Source organism: Lutjanus erythropterus, chromosome 12, assembly GCF_056507025.1.
Source record: "Lutjanus erythropterus isolate fLutEry1 chromosome 12, fLutEry1.hap2, whole genome shotgun sequence".
Lineage (NCBI taxonomy): Eukaryota > Metazoa > Chordata > Actinopteri > Lutjaniformes > Lutjanidae > Lutjanus > Lutjanus erythropterus.
Window position 1 is genome coordinate 14,964,030 of NC_139328.1, and position 23,493 is coordinate 14,987,522.

The 23,493-nt window shown below is 39.6% G+C and overlaps 1 protein-coding gene across 2 annotated transcripts in view; it reads left to right on the top strand.

The window, feature by feature from the left end:
- agap3 (ArfGAP with GTPase domain, ankyrin repeat and PH domain 3) overlaps positions 1-23,493 on the top strand; it is a 180,649-nt gene that overhangs the window by 132,821 nt on the left and 24,335 nt on the right. For both annotated transcript variants that reach the window (XM_084731420.1, XM_084731419.1), the window contains exons 12-13: positions 6,157-6,306; positions 15,615-15,770. In XM_084731420.1, coding sequence (XP_084587546.1) covers positions 6,157-6,306; positions 15,615-15,770 — 306 coding nt within the window. The remainder of the gene's footprint in view (positions 1-6,156; positions 6,307-15,614; positions 15,771-23,493) is intronic.

Genomic DNA, 23,493 nt, shown 5'->3' on the forward strand with positions numbered 1-23,493 from the left:
TGTGACCTCGTGTCTGTCCCATTCTCGGGAATGTGATTTCTCAGGAACGCCTGGAGGAAATTTCTCCAAATTTGGTTAAAATGTCGACTTGGTCTCACTGATAAACTGAAGAGATTTTGGTGGTGAATTGTCAAAGATCGAGGTCACTGTGACCTCACATCCGCCCCATTCTCGTGATGTGATATTTTAAGAATGCTTAGACCTAATGTCTTCAAACATGGCACAAATGTCCACTTGTACTCAAAGATGAACTGATTAGATTTTGGAGTTCAAGGTCGTTGTGACTTAAAGTTCGTCGTCCCATTTTTGTCAGTGTCATATCTTAAGAATGCTTTGACAGAACTCGACGATGAACTAATTAGACCTCTGTGCTGTGTACAGTTATGATGTGATAACAGCATGTTTCTCACTGGAAATTATTCACTGGAATCATGCATGTCAATATAGTGATAAAAATACATTTAATCTGAATTTCCTTAAAGTCTTGGAGGTTGATTGGTGGAGTTACAATTCAATTTTTTTTTCTGACCTAACAATGTTGTTTGCTCGTGTTGTTCGGTTTAAAAAAAAAAAAATAAACTCAATGACAAATTCCCAAGATTTTCAGTTGCCATCCATTTGTGCATCAGGGAACAATGTGAGGGAGATTTGCCTTAATCTCCACTTAGGAAAAGAAAGGTTACAAATCACATCAGGTCTGTCTCCGGGTGGAGGACCCTCTTCTGATTATGTGATCGGGATTTTGATTTCATTAGACGTGCAATTGATGAAGGGAACAAAGGGGTAATTTTTCATTCACGGCATCCAAATCACAAGCCTTGTCTGTGCCTTTGGTAATTCATTCATTCCTTAGATCTAAAGACCTTTATAATCACTGGGAGAAGAGGGATAGCGACGGAGAGAAGGAGGGGCGGAGTGGATGGGGGGAGATGGGAAGATGAAGAGGAGAGGCTGAAGAAGACAGAGAGTAAATGAGAGAACGCATGCGCCCACAAGTTCGCTGCCAAGCGGGCCAGGTTTAATTCCTTTGCTGGGTGCTGAGCGGAACCGTTTTAAATATGATCCTCCCTGTTAACACGCATCCTGCCGTGTCACCGGCGACACATACATTGTATCAAAGTATTAATGGGCCCAGTCACTTTGAATCAATCCTGTGGGGGAGAGAAGAGAGATGCATGTGGAAGAGTGTTTCGCTCATTCCCTCCTCGGTCTCTACCATAATTTGTCTCCAGCTCCAGTATGCAGCACTGTTGAACCAGTAGCCATGTACTCACTGACCAGCAGGCCCTGCCAGTACCAACAAGAGTCTGGCCTCTCGTGATTATTATCGTGTAGTTATCCCCTCGCCTCGCTATCATCAACACCATCCGTCATGTTTATGATGTATTTAGGCCTATTTATTTATCCTTTATTTAAACAGAGATGTCCAATAAAGGACAGATGACAGACAACGAACAAAAACAACAGAAAAAGCTTCACAAAACCAAAGAACAGATAAAAAAAAAAAAAAAACATACACGAATTGGGGCAAATAATGACACTTATTAAAACCTGGGGTGTTCCTAAGACACTTGGATTAAATTCCACTATGCTGGAAATTATGTTTCGTAACTTTTTAACATAAATACTTTTATGTATTTCCTTTTTTTCCTTTCCTTGCTTGGAAAGAAGAGAGTATACGATTTGATTTGGTGTAAAAGTGTCTTGGTGCTCATTCCAAATGTGCAGGGTATGAAAGGAAATGACAGATTTACTCAGATCTTCTCTGATAATCTAGTGTTAGCTACTGGACTAATATGTTAGTAAACTGGATAAATACAGGGGTAATTTACCGAGCAGAGCCTTTGCAATAAAAATTAACATCTGAGTTTTTCAGTCAAGTCCATTGAACCATTCTGATAATGTGCATGAGCAAAATTGTTCCAAATGTGTTCATTTTGTTTTGTTACAGGATTTGTCATTATTGTGGAATTCTTTAAGCTCATCCTCCTTTTCTTAAAGCAAGTTTACCACTTACAGTGTCAGAAACTGGATGTTTTAACATTTATCCAGCACTTTTATCTGTTCAGTTTCTTAATTCCGATTTTTTTTTTATTTTTTCAAATTAGCTGAGCTACTCCTCAATCTTTCTACGTTATGCACCCCCTGACAACTGTAGAAGTACCCCCCTGGGGCACACGCACCCACTATAGCCAGTTTGTACCCAGAACTGTTTCATCTGTCGAAATATTTGCTCTGTCTTCAATTTTCTGGGCTTGTTTTTAAATTACCTAGCTTCATCTCTGAGAAAATTATATCAATATTTCACCAAATTCGTAGTAGCAGTGTAACATAACAGCAGTTATGAGCTGGAGATGTCTGCAGACGTCCTCTGACGATATCAAACCTCATTAAAAGGCCTAAATGAAGAATTTTAAATTTGTCTGACATATCTAAAGAGGTAAATAATATAAGGCGATCTTGCACAAGAATGACCTTGACACAGGAATTAAAGTAAAGATTGGTTTAATGCACGCAGTTTTTATAAGTACAATAATATAACGCAGATGTGTGAATATGAGTGACTGGTGTGGGGACTGGCAGCAGCAGCAGTGTATCGTGGGTGGAGAGGCGGGGGGGGGTCGTCTGGGCGTTGGTCAGGATGATGTTGGTGGATTACACACAGCCGCAGATGATGTGCTGCCCGGCCCACATTACCATGAATGCTTCATTATCCCACTACTTGTACATAATGGCAACAACTCCACGGAGGGGTCAGGCCTCGTCACGGCTCATCAACCCACTGACGGCCCGGCCTAAAGAGAAATGAGGAGCAAGGCAGCGCTGCTCCCCGCTAATCCATCGCCTCTACTTAACACCCCATCCCTGGATAGCCTGCAGAACACACTCCATGGCTTTTTGTTATCTCTTTATACACATGACGACACAGTCAGCAAGACATATTCATAATGATGCGTTGTGCTTTTAAGTTTTCACTCATTTAAATAAGATTTACACAGGAGTTAACTGTGCAATACGGTGTTTTAGAAGTAATCTGTGTAACAAGATCATAAAATTACCACTTTGAATTTAGGTAAACAGGACTTACCTCTTTGCTAATTATGTTTTAATTACAGTAGACATCTTTTATTTAAGTAAAATGTAAAAATACTCTACTAAAGTAAAAGCCTTTTCATCAAAGTAGAAGTACAAATGTATTGTCAACAAAATGCAGCAAGTTTCAAATGTTAAAGTACTTATTTTGTAACAGAATGGCTGCTGTCAGTGATGTATTATTAAATATTAGAGTATTATTACTGGTGCATAAAACTGTAAGCAGCATTTTATGTGTTGCATTTCATCTAGATGGTGTTCATTTTCACTACTTTATTCTGTTGGGTATTTTAATAGAGTTAAAATCTATATATTCTTTTTTTTTAAATTACATATTTAGTGTATATAAAATATTAATATGCAAAGCAATTTGTATCTAAAGTTGTCAAATAAATATAGTAAAGTAAACAGTACAATATTACCCTCTAAAATATAGTTGAGTAGAGGTATAAAGTAGCAGAAGATGGAAACACTCAAATAAAATGCCCTTATAATTGCGCTTAATGTGCAGACATTGATTAAATGCACTTGTTTATACACTTTCTACAGCATGTCATGCAGTCTCAAAATAAATGGCTTGATTGCTGTTGAATTTTTTCACAACAATAATTAGGATAAGATGAGATAAGATAACTTAAACTTTATTGATACCACACTGAGGAGAGTCACGTGTATGTTACAGCAGCTCGGGAATCAAAAGAAGAGGTTAAAAAAAAAACAAGAGAGGAAAAATAAAAATACAAGTAAACTTAAAAAAAATAAATAAAAGTATAAACCTGTATATCACTTATATTTATAATCCTGCGGGATACTTGCACACACGGTGTGTAGCATTATACTAAGAGAAAAATATAAATAATATAAAAAGTAATATTGCAGGAGGATGCAGTCACCAATACAGATAAGTCAAAATAAAGGTTCTATGTATTCAGCAAATGCTGGAAATTGTCAAAATGATATATTTTTTAATGAAACAGCGCTTTTATTTATTTATTACTCCTAAAATGTTCTGTTGCATCACTGTATTTAATTATTCTAAACATTTATTGCATTAAAAGGGACTAATGCTTGATGTATTTGTATTTGACACTCTACTCACTCTTATGATCACTAAAGTCAGCAACATTCAGTATTAACTCTAATTCTTTTGGACGTCGATTTGCAGTTGTCAGGTTCATCAGTGTCAGTCCACCACAGTGTTAAAGCTGTAGACCGGAGTCAGGCCTGGCTGGAGCTGCGAGCAGTACAGTGCTCTTTTAATGCCACAAGCTGATTATTTCTCCACTGTAATTACATTATCCTCCCCTTTATGCAGGAGTGGTCTCTGGGGACTAATGGATACAGCCATGTATAATTCATTAATCATTAGCATCCAATTTGACAATTAGACGTGATTGTTGAATTTTAAATATCAATCGAAGTTGCCTCATAGTTATCTAACAGTTTTTTTTTTGTGCTCTTTTTTTAAGGCGTCAAAGAGTCAAACTTTGGAAATAAAGAAATGTCGATATTTATGGTAGAAAATAAAGAATTACCTCAAAAGACTGAGGTCATTAAACATTTTATCTGAGTGACACGGTGCCTTTGAAGATGCTGCTGTTGTGTTTCTTTAAAAACCCATAAGTATATTTATTCCTTTTCCCCCTGTTTTTTAGGATAAAAGCCAACAAAACCCTGTTTTATAAAAGTCGTGAGCTTATTTTACGAATCATTCATCTGCCACTTTTTAAAAAACAAAGTTTCATATTTTCTTTCCAGTTCCCCTACTCCTCCTCAGCTCTGTCTCCCCTCCTCCTCCTCCTCCTCCTCCTCCTCTGCTCTGATTTCAGCATGCTAATTTAGTCTGCGCTCCTCAGCATGATTCCCTCGCTCTCTCTCCCATTCTTGCTGCGATTCTGCTCCCTCCCCTCTGGGACCTGAAGATTAATATTCCTGGGCCCAACAAGATAATTACTGATACTAATTAGACATGATTATGTGAATTTGATACACTTATTACTCTAGATAATGAGTAGGACATATTATCCTAACAAGCACCCGTGCCGCTTAGTTTACTTTACACACGACCCACACTCTATATTTTCTGTTATTGTCACCTCAATCAGAAACTGATATTCTCTTGTAATTATTGAATAAAAGGCCTTGATGTGTGATACCTGTAAGATGAGAAAGCATTGTTGGGAAAATCAGACATATGTGGCTTGTTTTCCAAATCAAAACCTCTGAAAATTTAACCTTTCAGTGTCAAAGCAATGTCATTTTTTCTCATTAAATTGTATTGTTTTAGAATTAAGTTGAAAAAGCTATTGTAGCGTTGAAAATACAGTAAAAAGTAACTTTTATCGTGGCCAATTTTACTTACCAATGACCCATCTTTTCTTTTAATGCATGAAATGTTGCATTTAATTCAGTTAAATTATTTTTCAGAATAATTTCGGTTCAAATTCTTTCAGTTTGATGCATTTTAAAGCTCAAGCAGGTAATCCGACTCCCCTCGTGTGTCTGGAAGTGAATCGATGAGTTTTCCAGAGTAGTTAGGAGGACGTGTCGTAGCGACTGCTCGCGAACAGGAGGGAAGGACCCCACATGGTGCAGCCTAACCCATGAATTAGTAAAGAGAGCCAGGCGTCCGCGGCTCGCCTGATTGGAAGTTAGGGAGAGAACGCCTGCTGACGCCAGTGGAGATCGATGTGGCAGTCAGAGGGATGAGGCGAGATAATTAGCGTTCAGAGTGTATCTTGTTAATTAAGGGCTAATTAGAGGCAGAGGCGGAGGGAGAGGGGGTTTCGTGTGTGTGTGTGTGTGTGTGTGTGTGTGTGTGTGTGTGTCTGTAGTGAGGGGGGTTGTTTGACAGAGGGATGTGCACAAATAAGGTGGCAGGCAGCAGCATTGCAGTGCTGTAGAAACTACCAAAAACTGTTAACTCAATTACACCATTATCACTTCTTTTTTTTTTTGGTTTTAAAGACGACAGTCCTACCAGACGAAGTGTAGGATTCAAACAAGTGTAGAGAACATACACATAAAGAATTAATTTTGTTGTCTGTGTCACTTATTTTACAGGCGCTCCTCACTCCAACAGCAGCTCATCCCTGCAGGCAGGTGGATCGGTGTTTGGCGGCAGTAAAGATGGCATGCACCAACGCTCCTTCTCCGTGTCCAGCGCCGACCAGTGGAATGAAGCCATCAACACCAGTACAAGCAGCGGAGCCCGTAAGACCTCTAGCCCCAGCTTTTACATCCCCTTAAACACACAACAAGGAGTTCTGAGCTGGTTTTGAAACAGTCGCAGTTTAATACTGATGTCTCTATATGACCTACATAAGCGATGATGGTGCCTTTCAGAGCCAAAGTTAGAATGAGTAGTTTGTTAGCCAATTAAAGGGAAGAAGAGGGAGATTTTTCTTTGGAAAACTGAATTTTTGGTGTTATGTTTTGTGGTTATAGGGGTGGAATCTGCCACTTTTGTCCACAGGGGGCTCCAAAATCAACAATATCTTAACGTTCCTTGTAGTAACTTTAATTAAATCTCCTCCAAAGTCCTCTCTGTGTGAAGTCTAGTCAAGAAATCCCAAAATTACCAGGGTGTGTAGTAATGGATTGCATGTAATGGGGATTCCTTAATTAGATTACAAAATATTAGTCTCTGTAACCAGCCCAGATTGCATTTGAGGAAAAGTTTAATCAGATTATAGTTACATTGTCAAGAATAAGCTGATTACAGGTCAGTTTGAGTGCTGTTGGGAGCTGGTAAGCATAAAAAAAGAGAGGCTGCTCTGTATTCCTTAACAACAAGTTAGAAAAAGATTATTGTTTGCTAGCAAGTAAAAAATACAAGACAGTTGTGTTGATTTCCTGGTTAAAAAATGTTATATTGCTTTTTAGCTCGCTAAAAAGTTAAAATGTTACATTGTTTACTAGCTAGCATTAGCTAAATAGTTGGTTAGCATAGTTAGCCTACTCGTGATAGCTTATCTGAGGATTATTTTCTCAATCCATCTCAAAAAGGCAACAGTTTTACAAGATAAACCTCCTCAAGTGTAAGTTTGAAGTTAATAGTAGATCATAGTTATAAGATCTGGTGCAGCAGAATTAAATTTAATATAGGTATAGAGTAAAAACTGAACTGACATTTAAAGAGAGTTTTAAATAGAATCTTTCTTCATTTGTAGCTAGTTTTAAAGTTTGGTGCAACATAAATTAAAGATAAAGCATAATTTAATGTGAATTAAAAATGAATCATTGTTGATGCGACCCAGCCTTAGACAAGTGCTCCACTTTATGGTGGAGCTGGAGGGAGAAAAAAGAACCCTATGCAAAAATGCATTTTATTTGCATTGAAAATGTTTTGAGATCTTTAAAGAGAAAAAAAATAATATCTGTGGAACTCAAGTTTTTGTGGCTGTGTCCATTTTTTAGTGTAAGGTGGGACATTGTCAATGTTGGATTTTGAAGTAATCCAAAAGTAGATTAAATCATTCTTACTATTTTAATAATCAAATGGATGGTGTCACTAATTTAAAAATCAGTACTCTGTAATCTGACCCAACCCTGCATATTACCACCACAGACAGAAGTGAATTGAAACAAAAATGAAGAGGTCTGATCGAGACGTTTGGTGCGATGGAGATGCCATTTCCAGAGTTTCTCACACAGGTGGAACAAGCCTCATTTTCATAATTAGGTGATCAGGGCTGTGATCGCTGTGACCTTTTTGGCTGCTGCTCTTTGATAGAGGCGGCGTGCTCAGAGGAGAGGAACAGTGAAGGTTAACTTTCTGCCACCGATGCATCTCCACTCGCTGCCTCTGTGGTGTCACATTGCACCTTGTCACTGTACTTGAGTGAAGTAAGATAATATATTCACCATGCATGTCTACACACACCCCATCACCACCACCACCCATCCTGTCTTTACCTTCCATCTTACTCTTATCCCCCCCTTCCTCCTCCTCCTCCTCCTCCTTCGTCTGTTTTCCTCTCTTTTCTTCCGAAGAGGAAAATGAATGCTTTTTGGGGGTACCATTCATCACCAGTTATTTCCCTCTCTTTGTGGTTGGCAGTAAAAAAGCACTTAAATGCACATCAACAGAATAACAGTCATTTCCATGCATGTTTGCACTCTGGTAGTTCTCATTAGCACGGCGGCGGCTCCCCCCCTCCCCATGGGCTCCCAGGGGCCCCGGCAGTTTAAAGAGCGCACTTTACGAGCGCTGCTGGAGTCCAACTGCACGGCCCTCGTGGTTCCGCAGACAAGCCTGTCTCTCATTTGGAGCTGCCAAACGATCAATTCTGCCTGGACGCAGGCACTTCCATCACCCCCTACCCCTGTCTCCCATCAGCAGCATGCCCAAAGCAGAATTACTTAGATTCGTGGGGTCCTCAAATAAATGAGTGCAAGTGTGTGTAGTGTGTGTGTGTGTGTGTTCTTGCTGATTTTTTTGTGTGTGGCTGTTTGTATGTGAGTTTTTTCCACAGAGCGTGTTTGCGTCTGCAGAAAAAAAAAAGGCTTCATACTGGATGTTTGTGATTGTGCGTTGTCGGGCGTTGTCGGCGGCCGGTCTGCAGAGGACAAATTTCCTAAACGTTGTGTTTGAGAAAATAAGGAGGCCGAGAATTTCCCATTTTCATGTTTGGTAAACTGAAAAGCCCTCAATATTAACATAGCTCATTAAGCAGCATCCAGTCTTCAAGTAAATCAGATCCACAATTTGCTCCATTATTCTATTTTCTTCAATTATTTTCATGCTACTCTTAAGGTAACCACAAATGAGCTCGAATGAGGCAAATGAGCTGAAAATAATAGTAGAAACGTGGCGTCAAATGATAGATATGCTGCTCGTCCTTGGGAAGGAGTGTCTCTGTAATCAGTGCATAGTCAAGGCTCAAAAACTTTCTCTGAAACATCTTGTTTTTACATCTTTTCACAATTTAAGAATCTGAATTAAAGCAGCAGAGTACGTCTGTAGTGTAAAGTGTGACTGGACTATCAGAAAGCATCAACTTGATTGAAACACGAGCCTCTTATCTTTCATCCTAATGCGCCTTCAATAATCAATAGAGGGTGTTCCACGGTGACGGGTGCTCATGTTTTGCCATTTGAATTGACTTGAACCAAGCCCAATCACTCCATTATCCTTGGTGAAGGTTGCAGGTTAACATAAAATGTGATTCTGAGATGCAAAAACAGCAGATTGATGATTCACTGGAGAATGAATGCATCTTAGCCAGGTAACCATTTCCATATTATTTAAAGAATGTCCTCATTTGTAAACCTATTGAGCCCAAAGGCAGAAGGCAGAGGTAGTAACGTCTCTTGAATATTGAGCGCAGATTTTTGATTAAATCCCGGCCCAATTTTTCTATTGCTTGCATTCATAAAGACACCCATTCTTAATGCACCCGGATGCTTGTTTAGATCCCGCTCTCCTTCGTACACCTCAATCTTTGAACCTGAATTAAAAGCAAGAGGCTCAAACAGACGTCTGAGCGACGTGATGGGCTCACTGATGACAGTGACTTAAGTCGTGGTCAAAGTGTGAGTAATGTCACGTTTCCTAAGGCAAAAGATTACTGCAGATCAGTGCTGTTCATGTGTAATGATTAAATAATAATTATTAGAGATATCCTCACAGTTCTCATGGCCCAAATTTCTCCCAACTGAAGAATGTACTTTACCTGAAACAGCTGGATTATTAGTTAGAAAATTAATATGAAACAATTATGATAATGTATTAATTAGGGCTGCCCCAGCTAAAGATTTTTCCTTGCCAACTAGTAGTTGTTAGTTTGGGCCATTAGATAACTAGTCATTGCACATTTATGACACTGATTTAATTATTTAAATATATATTTTCTGGGGAAAGCATCAGAAAACGGTTTGAGTTTCAGAGAAATGTTGCAAATGGTATAATGCATTACAGAGGAATACAAAGTTATAATAAGGAGCTTTTAAAATAGAAATCTGACAGTGAGCATGAGTCCTTGAAGTGCTGTTCAAAACAGCAGAATCAATAACTTCCCACTTCACAAAAACAAATAGTTGTGGTCTTATCAACACAATGGATGATGTCTCTCGCTCCTCTCCTACTTCTTGCCTGTCTCTGAATCAACCCCTCTTCTCACCGACTAAGGGTTTGATCGACTACTCGGGGGCAGCTCTGCTATTTGAGTCATTTTTGTAAGAAACATCCATTGATTTCAAAGTTCACTTTGTCGTATATGATAATAAATTGAATATCTTGTGGGTTTTAAAGTGTTTGCTTGACAAAACAAGCAATTAGAAAATGTCATTTTAGGCTCTGGGGGAAATATAATGAGCTTTTTTTCTTACATTTTAATGCAGCCCCCCCCTTTAAATTAAGATAATAATCAGGGGACTGATCCATAATGAAAATAATGTTAGTTGCAGCTTTAATGGGAAGAGCAATATTTTAACTTTTTACCGTCTGAGTTGTAACACAAAAATATCGTTACATATTTGAAATTCTGCACCAGTCATCACAGTATTATTTAACTCCTCTCTGTCCGCTGTAGTGCTGGGATACTATGGATAAAATAAAAAATCGCAGTATATTTGAGCAAATAACAAACGCAAGTAACTAATTAAAACAAGTCAAATTACTGTAATTATGTTATTATACTTAGTTGTTTTTTTTTAATACAGTATTTTTACTTGCAGTTGAGTGGTAACGGTGCTTGTAGTTACTTTTTCCCACCATTGATATTAAAACAATGAGATTTTTGATAAATAATCATCAGTAATATGAATATAATGAATAAGTGGGTACAAGACAAAGGATAAAACAGCTAAAACAGTCTGGTAAGTTAGAAAATTACATAATTTTAATGTAATGCAGCCTTAAAAACCAGGAAAGGACAACACTTATGCCATATCAAGATATAACCATATTCAAAATCTAACGATATCTAGTCTCATATCATGATGTTGATATGATTTTGATATATTGCCCAAACCCACTGACTTCCCTTACCCCTCCATGAAAAGTTTGCATCCCTCTTTTCTTTTCTTTTCTTTTATTCTGCAGCTCTGTTCTGCTATGCATTAATTTAAATCTAAGTGTTTTTTTCTGTTCTGAGTTTGCATATGAGGACACAGGTAGTTAATGCACAGATAGCCTTTTCCTGTGGCACTGTGTTTTATACCTTGGCCTCCCGATGCGAGGGTGATAGCATGTGGGGCGTTTGATTTCTACGCCAGGCCGTAATGAAGTTTGACATTTAGTTTGGAGAGAGCAGCAGAGCGCGATCAGGCCTTGATTAGTACGCTCTAATTGAGGATAATAAGGGGGAGGCGGTGATTGTTTCTAATTTTTGCCATTAATTGCAGCCGTTGGCTTTGATTGAGGACAGGCAGGGCTGCCATGTCAAGGGGCCTGGCGGAATCATAGTGCTCCTCACCCGGAGCCTCTTGAATAACAATGAAATGACTCCCCTCCTCCTCCTCCTCCTCCTCCTCCTCTTCATCCCCCCTTCTCTGCCTCTCTCTCCCTCTCTCACCCTTTTTTCATTCTCATTCACTCTCAGTGTGCCGTTGGTAAAGGCAGGAAGCTGTTAGCAGCCCCCTCTTTGTCTCACCCAGAGTCTTCATCCTGAAGCATGTTTAAACTGTCATCTCTGTGGTGCGAGTGTAATACGCTGTAATCACAGGTTAGGCTGATACCTATTCTGCTGCCCAGGTGATCGTGGCTGAGTGGGAAAGAGAGTCCTGATCCCCTCAGTGTGCTTCATTACCCAGCTTGGTCCTGATGGCCCTCGTACACACTAACAGCTAGCTAATAATGCCAGAGTGAAGGCAGAATCAGTCCAATTCTACTTCTTAAGAAATATAATCTACCAGTCATTCACAGCTAACCACTTAAAGGCAGGACACTTTATATAAAACCATTAGGTTTCATGTGCTTCAGTGATGTGTAGACTATTTTATCCATTTCCTTCCTCTATACCTTCATGTATAGACTTCTTAGTTTATCAAAACTAGGTTTACATCGAGTTTAAATAAAGGAAATAAAAAATGAAATTGAGATTTAAAATTAAGTTGAGCTCTGTTGCACAATTCAAAACTAATCTTGGTTTAGTAAATCCAAGTTTAATAGTTTAAACCAAACTTAAATAGTTATAAATATCAATATAGCCAAAATGAAGAAGCTTGTTTGCCCGAATTAAAATAAAGAAAAAATAAATGTGAATGCTATTGGGACCTAATAATTATAAAAGAGGGAGGAGAACTGCTGCATTCCTTCACAAAACCAACAGAAAAAAGGTGTCCTGTTTGCTAACTAGCTCACGTTAGTTTGATTGTGAGCTAAAAAGTATAAACATTGTATTGTTTGCTTGCTAGCTAAAAAGTAAAATCAAAAACATGATATTGTTTGCTAACAAGCTAAAAAGTACAAGACAACAAACAGCAACAAAATCAGTAGTTTGCTTGCTAGCTAAAAAGTTGATTAGCCTGGTTAGCCTGCTCATAATGGGTCAGCGAAGTATCATCTTGTATAGGTTTAGAGTAAAAACTAAACTGGGATTTAAAGAGAGATTTATATTAAACTAGTTTTAACGTGTGGTGCAACATAAATTAAAGTTATACCATGATTTAATCTGGGTTAAAATTAATCCTTGTTGGTGAAACCCAGGTTTGATTGGTGCAGACAAAGGGAGGTGTATCACCCCTTGTATGTTTCAGGTGCAGGATGAGCAGGGCCAGGGTCATTTTCCACAACATTAGGGGCAGAAATTGATAATTAGAGGTGTTTATGACACGGTTGGGGCCCCTGAGGGGCAGCCCTCCCCTTTAACCTCAAGCGACATTAAACAAATGCTGGCTGTCACGTCGGAGGCAGGTTGGAGCTCAAGTCTTCCACCCGCCATACGGAGCTGTGCTGGCGGGACAGACGCTGGGATGGAGAGGGAGGAGGAAGCAGAGGGTGTGGGGTGGGTGGTGTAGAGGGAAGGGGGGGGGGGGGGGGGGGGGGGCACATGGAGGACCCCTGTGCCCCCAGCTGTCTGAGCCAGCTAATGACTCGTCTCAGGGGGGCTGTTGTAAGAGAGCAGGGAAATTGAAACAGACGCCTCGACTAGGAGCTGCTACATGTGTGGCTGCGTGCTGCCATTCAAAACACCAGAGAGCTTAATGTATGTAGTCCGGCACAAGCACCAATGTTATGTTTATTAATGTGATGGCATATAATCACTATTATTATTTTCCAAGTAGCACTTCACTATTTATGCTGAAATATTAATACTACCTCTAAGGATGGTCACTTATCTTCTAACGAATTAAAGATACAGGTAGTTAGAACTTATTTATTTATTGCTCATGTTTGTATACATCAAGATTAATCTGTTAAGATGAGTACAGATGTAACAATGTGTGTCTCAGGTGTTGTCTCCTATATTTTGCCCACGCTCAAACAATGCATCCGCGGGCCCTCAGAGCTCCACTCTCCCCCCACGTTAGCATCTTCAATCCCCTGCTGAGCCCATCTTACTCCTCCAAGACAGCCCCATCTCCCTAAAGGTAATGACCGAATTAGGCCTAATGTTGTACACTGGCTAATGGCACAGTGCCGCACATTATAGCATGTGCAACTGGCAACGACAACAGCAATAATCCCTGAGCCCCTTGTCCTCCTGCACTCCACCCCTGGGGCTGGGACGGTGCACAGGGAAATGAATGGAGTTTGCCACACTACAATGAGCTTTTGATGGGAGACAATGGAGGAGGCTGCCAGCACCACACAGGGTGGTAAGAGGAGAGCAATATGGGGCCCATCTACCGGCCCTCCCTCCCTGCTTCCCCCAGGCCCCTGGCCCCCGCTCCCAGATTCATAATGGCATCCGGAGGGGGAAAGAAGGGAAAGTGATGTCAAATGTCAGGAAATCAGAAGGATGGCAAGCTGACAACCCCCTCCTATCGTCCCATCCCTCCTGTCCCTTTGCCCAACGGTAGCACAGGTTAATATCACATTTATAAAATCACTTACAAGAAACAAAGCCGGCTCTTAGCCCCCTGTCACTCTCAGACAGTCATATAGAGAGCTTTGCCGCCGGCTAACTTAGGTAACCATTTGTTCACTGATAGCCCCATACCTGTCCTTCACTCTGTCTAAAGCCGAAACCACACACTCACTTTAGCAGCACTCAGAGGCACTTCCAGCTCAACAACTCTTACTGCTGTACACTCATTTTTGGGTTGTGACAAGTCTGCCTCTGCTCTGCATGAGGCTTTCAATACAGCTGATAATGTCATTCATTATTCATTGCCATTTCCCAGTGATTCATGCATTCATACATTTGATACAAACATACCTTTTGTGAGTTGAATTGAAGATGTCAGCTTAGTTTATTTTTAAAGAAATAGATTTCTTATGTCTTGTGGATGCACTAAATAAATTAGATTGAAGGGAGCCACAGTGCAGACCTTTTTCTATCTTCATTGCCACTTTTTGTCGGTCCAGCACCTGCCTCAAATGGTTTTTGGATGTGCGCGACTAGTATACATTGTTTTAAAGGAATAGTTTCGTATTTTTCGAATCAGTCTCCATTTCATAGTCTGCCGACATAATAGAGTTGTCATGATACCAGAATTTTAAACTTGAGTCCTGTTTTGACACCACAGCAAAAAACAAGTCCTAAGTACATAAAATAGGATAACCTTTTTCTTTTTTTATTAAACAACCTGCACACAGTGCTGGTACAAAGTAACTAAACACTGCCTGGTTTTGCTGAACGCCAAATTTTAGGCAGGATAATAAAGACTCAACTGAAATGAGGTCTTGAATGAGCACTTAGATATTTCTTTCACATTCATACTGGAATTGTAGTTTCAGATGAGAGCAATTAATAGCAGACAAATCAACATCTTCATTAAGGCCAAAAAAATATTCTTTCAGAGCCAACATGATGCTACAACATTCTGCCAGAGCAATTTATAGCTGATATTTTATCAAGTTAACTTCTATTTTTAGACTGAACACTTGTTCTTCATCCATCTTCTGCAGATCTTAATATATTATGATTTCACCACAGCAGTGACCAGTTAACTTAAAGTTAGACATAACATTTTTCCACGCTTAGTTGTAAATAGTGTAAGTTTTGTGGCTTCATGTCCGTTTTGAAATATGTTTTTGACAATTATTTTCTAGATGCTTCCCTGGTAAAACAGCTTAAACATTTGTTTGAAAACTGTAAAAATTATCTTGACTAGGATTTGATGGGTCTAACCAAAGCTTAGTACCCTTATCATGATGACCCGTCAGTGGGACAGGTGCATTTAAAGAGGTTTATATAACTGCTAGAGTTCATGAGAGACTCCTGTAGCATCATAATTGCTTCAGTGTGTTTTTATGTCAAGATTGTAGAGATAGTTTGGGATTGTAGACACCAAGCTGAAGCTGTGACAGTGAAACCTAAATCTTCACCAACATGAGCAGTGAGATAAACTACCAGGTTGATTGAACATAAATAATAATAATTGTTTTCCCTGTCTGTGTTTTTTTTCAGCCAATGGGATGAGTGATCCTGCGAGTTCCAGTGTGGGCAGCGCCACGAGTCCTAAACTCGAGCCCCCTCCTTCGCCACACGCCAACCGCAAGAAACACAGACGGAAAAAGAGCACGGGCATCACCAAGCCAGACGGCTTATCTGCAGGCAACGAAGGTACGACGCAGTCATATCGCCACAGTTCTGACATGATCAAAAAAAAAGAAATCATCCAGGTAGATACACAGGTGTCAAAACATTTACCTATCAATAGGTTTGTTTCCATCCACTGGTTTTAATGTTCGTTTTCAATGTCCTCTGAAGACACTACAAACAGAGGCATCTGATCTGTGTGGAGCAATTAGGCAGCTATAACAGTTCTCATATCAATATATGAAACAAACAGAAATGTCATATTGAATATCACATTTTCTACATTGTTTTTTACCACTTGAGGTTTTACCAGTGCTTTTCTTAATTCCGTCAGCTTGTTTTCTTCTTCTGCAATGTTTTAATAGCAACTGACTGCTGAATGATGTTTTCTAACTCAAGCAACCAACTCCAATATTTGCTTTATATTAGTGGTTGGAAATGTGCATGAATTTGCACTTTTGTTTACAGATTTCCTGGATATTTGAGTAACTAAATTGTAGTGGAAAGCTGTGGTAAGCACAACCTGTGCAAAACATCCTGCCTTTCTCTCTGCTGCCTCATATCACTCAACTCCCATCCCAACAAATCCACAAGTTCAAACAGCAACAGAAGGAGTGGGTTGCTCTGCAAAAACAGCCATTAGGAACGCCCTTTCTCTGAAATGCCCTCTGATCGGCCAGAGTCTCCCGTCATGGTTAGATTTTCAAAAACCTGACAAACCTTACAATATGCTGACAAGTTGTTATGTAATTTTGCCCAATAAACTGGCCACCCCAGGATTAATTAAGTTTCTGTTTTCATCACACAGGACAGATCTGTCAGCTACGTCTTCAGCCTGCAAACTTTCTGTTTGTGTTTGCCAACCAATACAATTAGCAGTTTTTGCTGTTGGGAAGCCTGTGTGGGATCACGCCCTTACACAAGAGACTCCTGTTGGTTGAATGATATGAAATATCCATAAAATATGTCACTTAGTCGGGACACATCCGTTTACTCAATGATAAAATAAAGGCGTCCATTAAGGAAAAAGGTTGTAAACCACTGGCACTTTGTATATCAGAGGAATCGTCTTAAACACAGGCTGCAATACAAGAGAACTGCCAATATTAAAGTTGGGCAGAAACATCAAAATGTTTACGTGGAATTTAACAGAAACTTGTCTTATTTTCTATGCATTTACTCATTTGTAAGATTTCTCCAGTCAGTATAGAAAAACAGAGCAGGTAACCTTCTATATAGTGATTGAGTAAGCCTATGAAGTACATATAGGTGTGTAGTTTTGTGTCTGTATGTGGCCCCCTGCACAGTGCACCCTCACAGCCCCCCCGTCTCTTTTACCGTATAGTCTGAATGGCCTGATCTCCAGAAGCCGTGGCCCTCCTCAGCAGGGGAGTGGCAGTCGGCTCTCCACCCAATTAATAATGATTCTCCAGCCCAATGATGAATGGAGTACCCTAATTGGATGGCATTGTGAAAACACTGGGACGCATTTCAGAGGCCATAAAACTGATGTCACCAGAGCGGGATGATCAATCAACAAGATTGATACGCTGGATAACAACAACAATGGCATTGACGCCTCCTAAATGGGGCTAAGCATTTATAATCATTATACTTTTTTATCATGGTCTCTGACAGCTCCTCTTTAAAGTCTGAATGGGTCTGTTGACCACATTGTTGTTTGTAGTGAACATCATCAGCACCACGGAGATAAGTGGTGTGAGATAAGTGCCGCTGTTTTTGTTACCGGAGTAGTATCTAATGAAATTTAATCGCAGGTTTGATCATTTTACAGATTTGGCACGGTCACTTACAGTTGCTATACGTGTGCAGACACAGTTAGCCGCATAGTTTTGAAGTGTAGCGTCCATTACTTGTGTTTTATTTGACATTATTTAGCTCGTAATGGGACTGTCAGCATCACTCAATCCTTGAAGGACTGATGGTTGGCGTTTGGCGTTTGTCATCTACAGTTGCTATACATGTGTAGATGCAGTTATCAGCTCCTAGCATAGTTTTTAAGTGTAGTGTCCATTACTTCTGTGTTATTTGACATCATTTAACTCTCATTGGGACTCTCCTGTCAGCATTACACAAGCCTTGAATGAATGATAGATGGTATTTGGAGCTTAGTTGCTTGCAGTTGCTATGCACTTGCAGACACAGTTATCAGCTCCCAGCATAGTTTTTTAAGTGTATTGTGCATTACTCCTGTTTTATTTGACATTATTTTGGTCTTAAAAGGACTCTACTGGTAACGTTTCACAAGCCTTGAATGAATAATAATTAGTATTTGACACTTGATCGCTTACAGTTGCCATGCATGTGCAGACAGTTATCAGCTCCTAGTATAGTTAGTATAGTTTTGAAGTGTAGTGTCCATTACTTATGTTTTATTTGACGTTAATTAGCTTTTAATGTGACTCTACAGGCAGCGTTACACAAGCCTTGGCATATGGCACTCGGTCACTTACAGTTGCTATGCACATGCAGACAGAGTTATTCACTCCCAGCATAGTTTTTAAGTGTAGTGTCCATTACTTCTGGTTTATTACATGTTACTTAGTTCTTAATGGGTGACTCACATTAAAGTCTCGAATTACTGATGGTCTTAAGTCAGATTCCTCCTGAGTAATCAGACTGTAGGAGGCATATTCTGAATGTTTCTCACGTCATCAAACATGCACATTGTTTTCTATCTCTCTCATGGTCCTCTGCAAGCTTTTCTATTAGCATCACCTTGTCTGTTCTGCTGAATGCTCTGGAATACAGACGTATCGCTTAAATATTGGATTCACCCAAGTCTGTGATGATGTGAGTTGATGTGAGTCTCCTGTTGAAAGAAGAGAAGAGAGAGAAAGAGGAGAAGAAAGGAAAGGAGAGGAGAGGTGGGATCCTTGAATAAATTGCCATCAGTTTATCTCATTTACGGGGCAATCAGAAGCATGCGATGCAGGCTGAAATTGAATTTTAGTAGTTGTGAAGCATCATAAATCAAAACAGCGTCGCGCGTCTTAAGGTGAGAAATCATTTTGGTCAACATGGGACGTGTAGGATGTAGGAGGGAGCCTGGAGAAACTGTTGCTGCAGCATCATTTCCAAATATGGTGTTACAGTACTTAGCGAGACTCTTCGACAAGGCTGCTGAAGAAGGAGAAAATTTTACACAGTTTATAACCTCAAGTTCATTACTTTTATTATGAAAGGTTAAATGACAGTAATTGCACAGACATATTATCTTTTCAGCAAACTTTCAAATAATGCTTTTGAAGTCTTATATTGGCTTTGAAATAAAGACAAAAACATATTTATATGCAAACAGTTTAAAGGAGAAATATATAAGCATTCAAATGTGTATTGCAGTCCAAATAGTGTATTGGAGCCATAGATGGTTTATTAAATAGGTCAAATCCCTATTCATTGTACAATCTATGGTTTGAGCGAGTTGCTTCCTTCTGCCCCCTCCTCCCTTGAAGCTGAGGCAAAGACACTGAACAGAACCAAGATGAACACAACTTAATATTTTGACAATGACACGCATCAACAAGTCCTACACTGTGAGTCGATCAGCTGTTTATAACTGTCACTTGTCTGTCGTTGTAAAGTTAAGCTCCTTATCCTAAAAACAAAATCCAACACCTCTGAAAATGCACACTTTAGAGCTAGAGCTCAGTGACTGTCTGCCTTACTGCCTGCCAGACTCTATTAACATATTGCTCAATTTAAATGTCATAATCATCTACTCTCTCTAAATGATTACAACCAAGAACAGGCACTTTGTCATCTGACAAACATTCTGCAGTCATTTTAATTCTGATAAACGTGAAAAGGGCAGTCAAAAATATAATTATTCCTGAACTTTGAAAGGAGAACATGCTGGCTGTAGCGTTGTTGTCAGAGGAGCCGGTGTATCAACTTAACTTTATTCCTTAATCTCCGATGTATCATGGTCATTTTATGATTTAGTACAGTGAATATATTACATATTTCTCCTTTAAAGCCGTGTTTGGATAGCGTATGTATTCTCTGTTATATCTATGGTGCTGCACTTCCACCAAGGGTATGCACAATGGACACAGTCCCTAATATCGTATGCACTGTCAGAGCTGTGTGGTGTAATGAACTTCTCATGTGCTTAAAGAATGATGCAGGATGCATGGCGAGACAACTGACAGCCCCGTAATGTGTTTCCCAGCAGCCGCCTGGCGACGAGCTTTCTCGGTGTGTCGCTCGCCATAAACCCACTGGAAAATCGATGGCCGATAAAGAGTTGTGTTCAGGGGGAGCCCCCTCTGATTAATGCAGACTGTCAGGGAGCATCATTAATGTATTTCTCTTTTAAAGAAAGTGTATCAAATGCTCATTGTTTTGGGGGGTTTTAGCTTGTCCAACGTGAGCAGAAAGGGAGGTGCAGGAATGGAGGGGAGATTGTGACGATGAGAGGCTCCTGCCTGATTCTTCCAGTTTTATGGGTGGAGATAAAGATTGTGTTCTTGAGTGTTTCATTATGTCTCCATCACAAGATTTGATTTAAATCAGACAGACAAAATTACATTAAACTTTACTTGCAGTTTTGTACATTTTGAGCATGATTGCTACATGAGTTATAAAAGAATATAACAGTATATATATAACAGTTGGATAGGTTGTTTCCTTCATTTTATACCTGATTGTACATATTATATGACCACAAAATTTAATTGATGTAAACCTTTTTAGAATTATAACTGGGGGAAACGCAGTATCAGCAAACAGAATTGGATCGTTCAGTTTTTCATCTACTGTTTCTTTCAATAATAATTATTATCCTATTATCAATACCTAATGTGATCAATTTACACCTTAATACATTTAAATAAGTGATTTAAAGGTAGCTTGTTCACACAAAATTGTTAATTCCAAAACTGGCCTGAGAGTTACTGCCACTCGGCTAAGCTAACGTTTGACAAGGTACCTTTTTAGCAGGACTACTTTATCTGTTTTTACTCCCCATGACTTGATTCAACTTTTACTTTACTTATGCAGGAAAACAAACTAAATAACTAAGATTATTAGTTCCCTGAAATTGATATGTTTAGCAGTTAGAGGGCTTTAGTGAAGGCTAGCTGTGGCTGTTGGCTATTTCTAGCTACATATAACAGGATTTGTCTCTTTTGTTAGCTGTGAGCTTTGTGTTCTTTTTAAAATGTTATATGGCAAAATGTATTGGGCTTAATATGCAGTTGGTGCATTTTGGCTTTGTAGGGCGGTATAAGATGTAACGAACTCTAATGTGCTGCAGAGCATTGTGTTTGGAACAGAACCACTTGGGTCGATTTCCTTCTTTGGATGAATTACAGTTTTAATCAAATCTATTTTAAATTCATATTTAATAACAGACCCAATAATTGATTTTAATAAATAGTTTTATTTTGCAGTTTTAAATTGATTGAATTTAAAGTGGTTGAAAGGACTCCTCTACTGGATTCTATCAGCAATTAGAGGAGGATAGGGTAATTATTTTTATGTGTGGAGAAAGTGTGCTTCCAAATTTAAAACATAATCCAAAAGGAGGGTACTAATGTTAGTGTTTTGTTTCATAGTAGCTGAGGAGAGTGCAGTCTGTCCTCAGTGGAAAAAAAAAGGTCAGTAGCAACAAAATATTGACATTAATGTATACATGTAGCCGGAGGAACACTGTGACCATAAAATGTCAATACTAGATATTTGAAACTACATATATTACATTGAAGGCTGTACAATTAATCAGAATATTATCGAAATAACAATATGGGCAAGTGCAATAGCGAAATCGTAGAGCTGCACATTTTTGATAAAGGAAAAAACAGCAACCTATAGATCAGAATCTGTTCTCGACTCATCTATAGATTGTGCTGATTTCATCTTGTGAAAGGTTCATTGTCTGGGTGAAATATCACAGTAAAAAAAATAAAGAAATAAATGCAAGTCTGCTTCAAAAACGATCCAATTTACACTGCAGGGTTTGTGCAATCTCATTCATTTGCAGTCATCTACAGATTGACTGGAACTAGGAATCAAGGTCCTTCTGTGCGCACACTGTAAGTTAACCTGCATTGACTGTGGATCAAAAACAGTGTTAAGGTATATATTGTCTTGTCCAACTTAATCCAGTCTCCTTTTGTCCTGCACCTTAGTAAACTAAGGGTTAATATCCTCTGGAGTCCAGCTGAGGATTAGGAAATGGAGGTTTAACTGCCTGTGCTAATGGTGGGTGTTTATCTCAATACTTTGTTTTGTCACTCCCCGACTCGCTCTCATTTCCGAAAGCTGTCCCTGGAGCCTCCACTCTTGTAATGGCTTAGCTTTCTGAGCGCCACAGTATGGAGGGAAAGGAATAACAAGATTCTCATTTGGGCTCCATACACACTGCCCACAGATACATGTATAATTGGCCCTGTTCTCATTCTGCTCTGTTGTTAAATGCACTAGCTATTAGGGTAGTGGTGGTATTGGTGCTGATTTCATGTGTTTGTTTATTGTTGGAAGGTGTGTTGAGCTCCGTGTTTGTTTGAGCATGTGCGTGTGCATGTAGAAGTGTGCAGAAGTGTGTGTGTGTGTGTGTGTGTGTGTGTGTGTCAGATAGATAAAGAGTGTGCTCTATCTCTCTCCCTCCCTGCTCTCTTCTTTCTGAGTTTGGTCGTGGTTCCCCTGGGGCCCCTGTCGCAGTAATGGCCTGCTCCTGATTGCTCTGATACAGGTTAGGAATATTGGCTTTAATGATGTGTAAAATGAGCAAGCAGTGCCTGTGACATTTACAGATGGCACCGCCTTGGCCTGTTCTTCCCAACTGCTCGTTAATTCACAGGAACGGCAAGCACTTCTTTAAGTGACTGCCTGATGCATGCATACGACACAACACAACACGTCCTGCACACCAAAACAATAGCTCACCTTGTGTACCTCTGCACCCTGTCATCGTTTCAGCCAAGTGTTCACACAAATGGATAAAAAAAAAAAAGAAAAGGGAGTCCTCAAGGCTAAGAAGTGTTTGCTAAGTCCTTTCTGAGGGTTTGTCACACTGGTCTCCAGAGGTCTTTGAGAGGCTTAGACAGAATAGATGCTGCCTGCCCGTGTAGAGACCACAGCTGGGCTCAGCAGAAGACCCCCGAGGTGCTAATCTGGTCCACAGGTCCTCGGCGGTGCGTCTGCTACACATACACAGCAATAGAGGAATCACCGTCCTCGGGTCACCTGCTTTTCTGTCTTTGATTTTCAGGTCAAACAAACACCCTTTAGAGGTGTTGAAATGGGACGTAAGCAAGTTTCAAAAGGGGATGACTTTATAAGTACACAGATCCTTTCATGATAGTTAAGGGAAGGTACAAATGTTATCAGCCAAATGTTCTCAAAGGTCCGGTGTTTGTGGGGATCTATTGGCAGAACGTGGCAGAAATGTAGTATAATGTAGTATAACATTCAGTTTGTTTTCATCACTGTATTTTCACCTGAAATTAAGAATCATTGTGTTTTCGTTACCTTAAAATTAGCCATTTATATCTGCAGAGGGAGCAGGTCCTCTTCCATGGAGGCTGCCATATTGCATTGCCATGTTTCTACAGCAGCCCAGAACAGACAAACTAAACACTAGCTCTAGAGTGTTTTTCACAAGTTCACAGCCCCCGTTGGTTTGTCTACATGTTTGGAAAGGGGAGGTGAGGGGAAGTGTTTGCAATTTGCAAGCTTACTGCTAGTGTGTGCGCTACAGTATTGTTGTATATCTGAATAT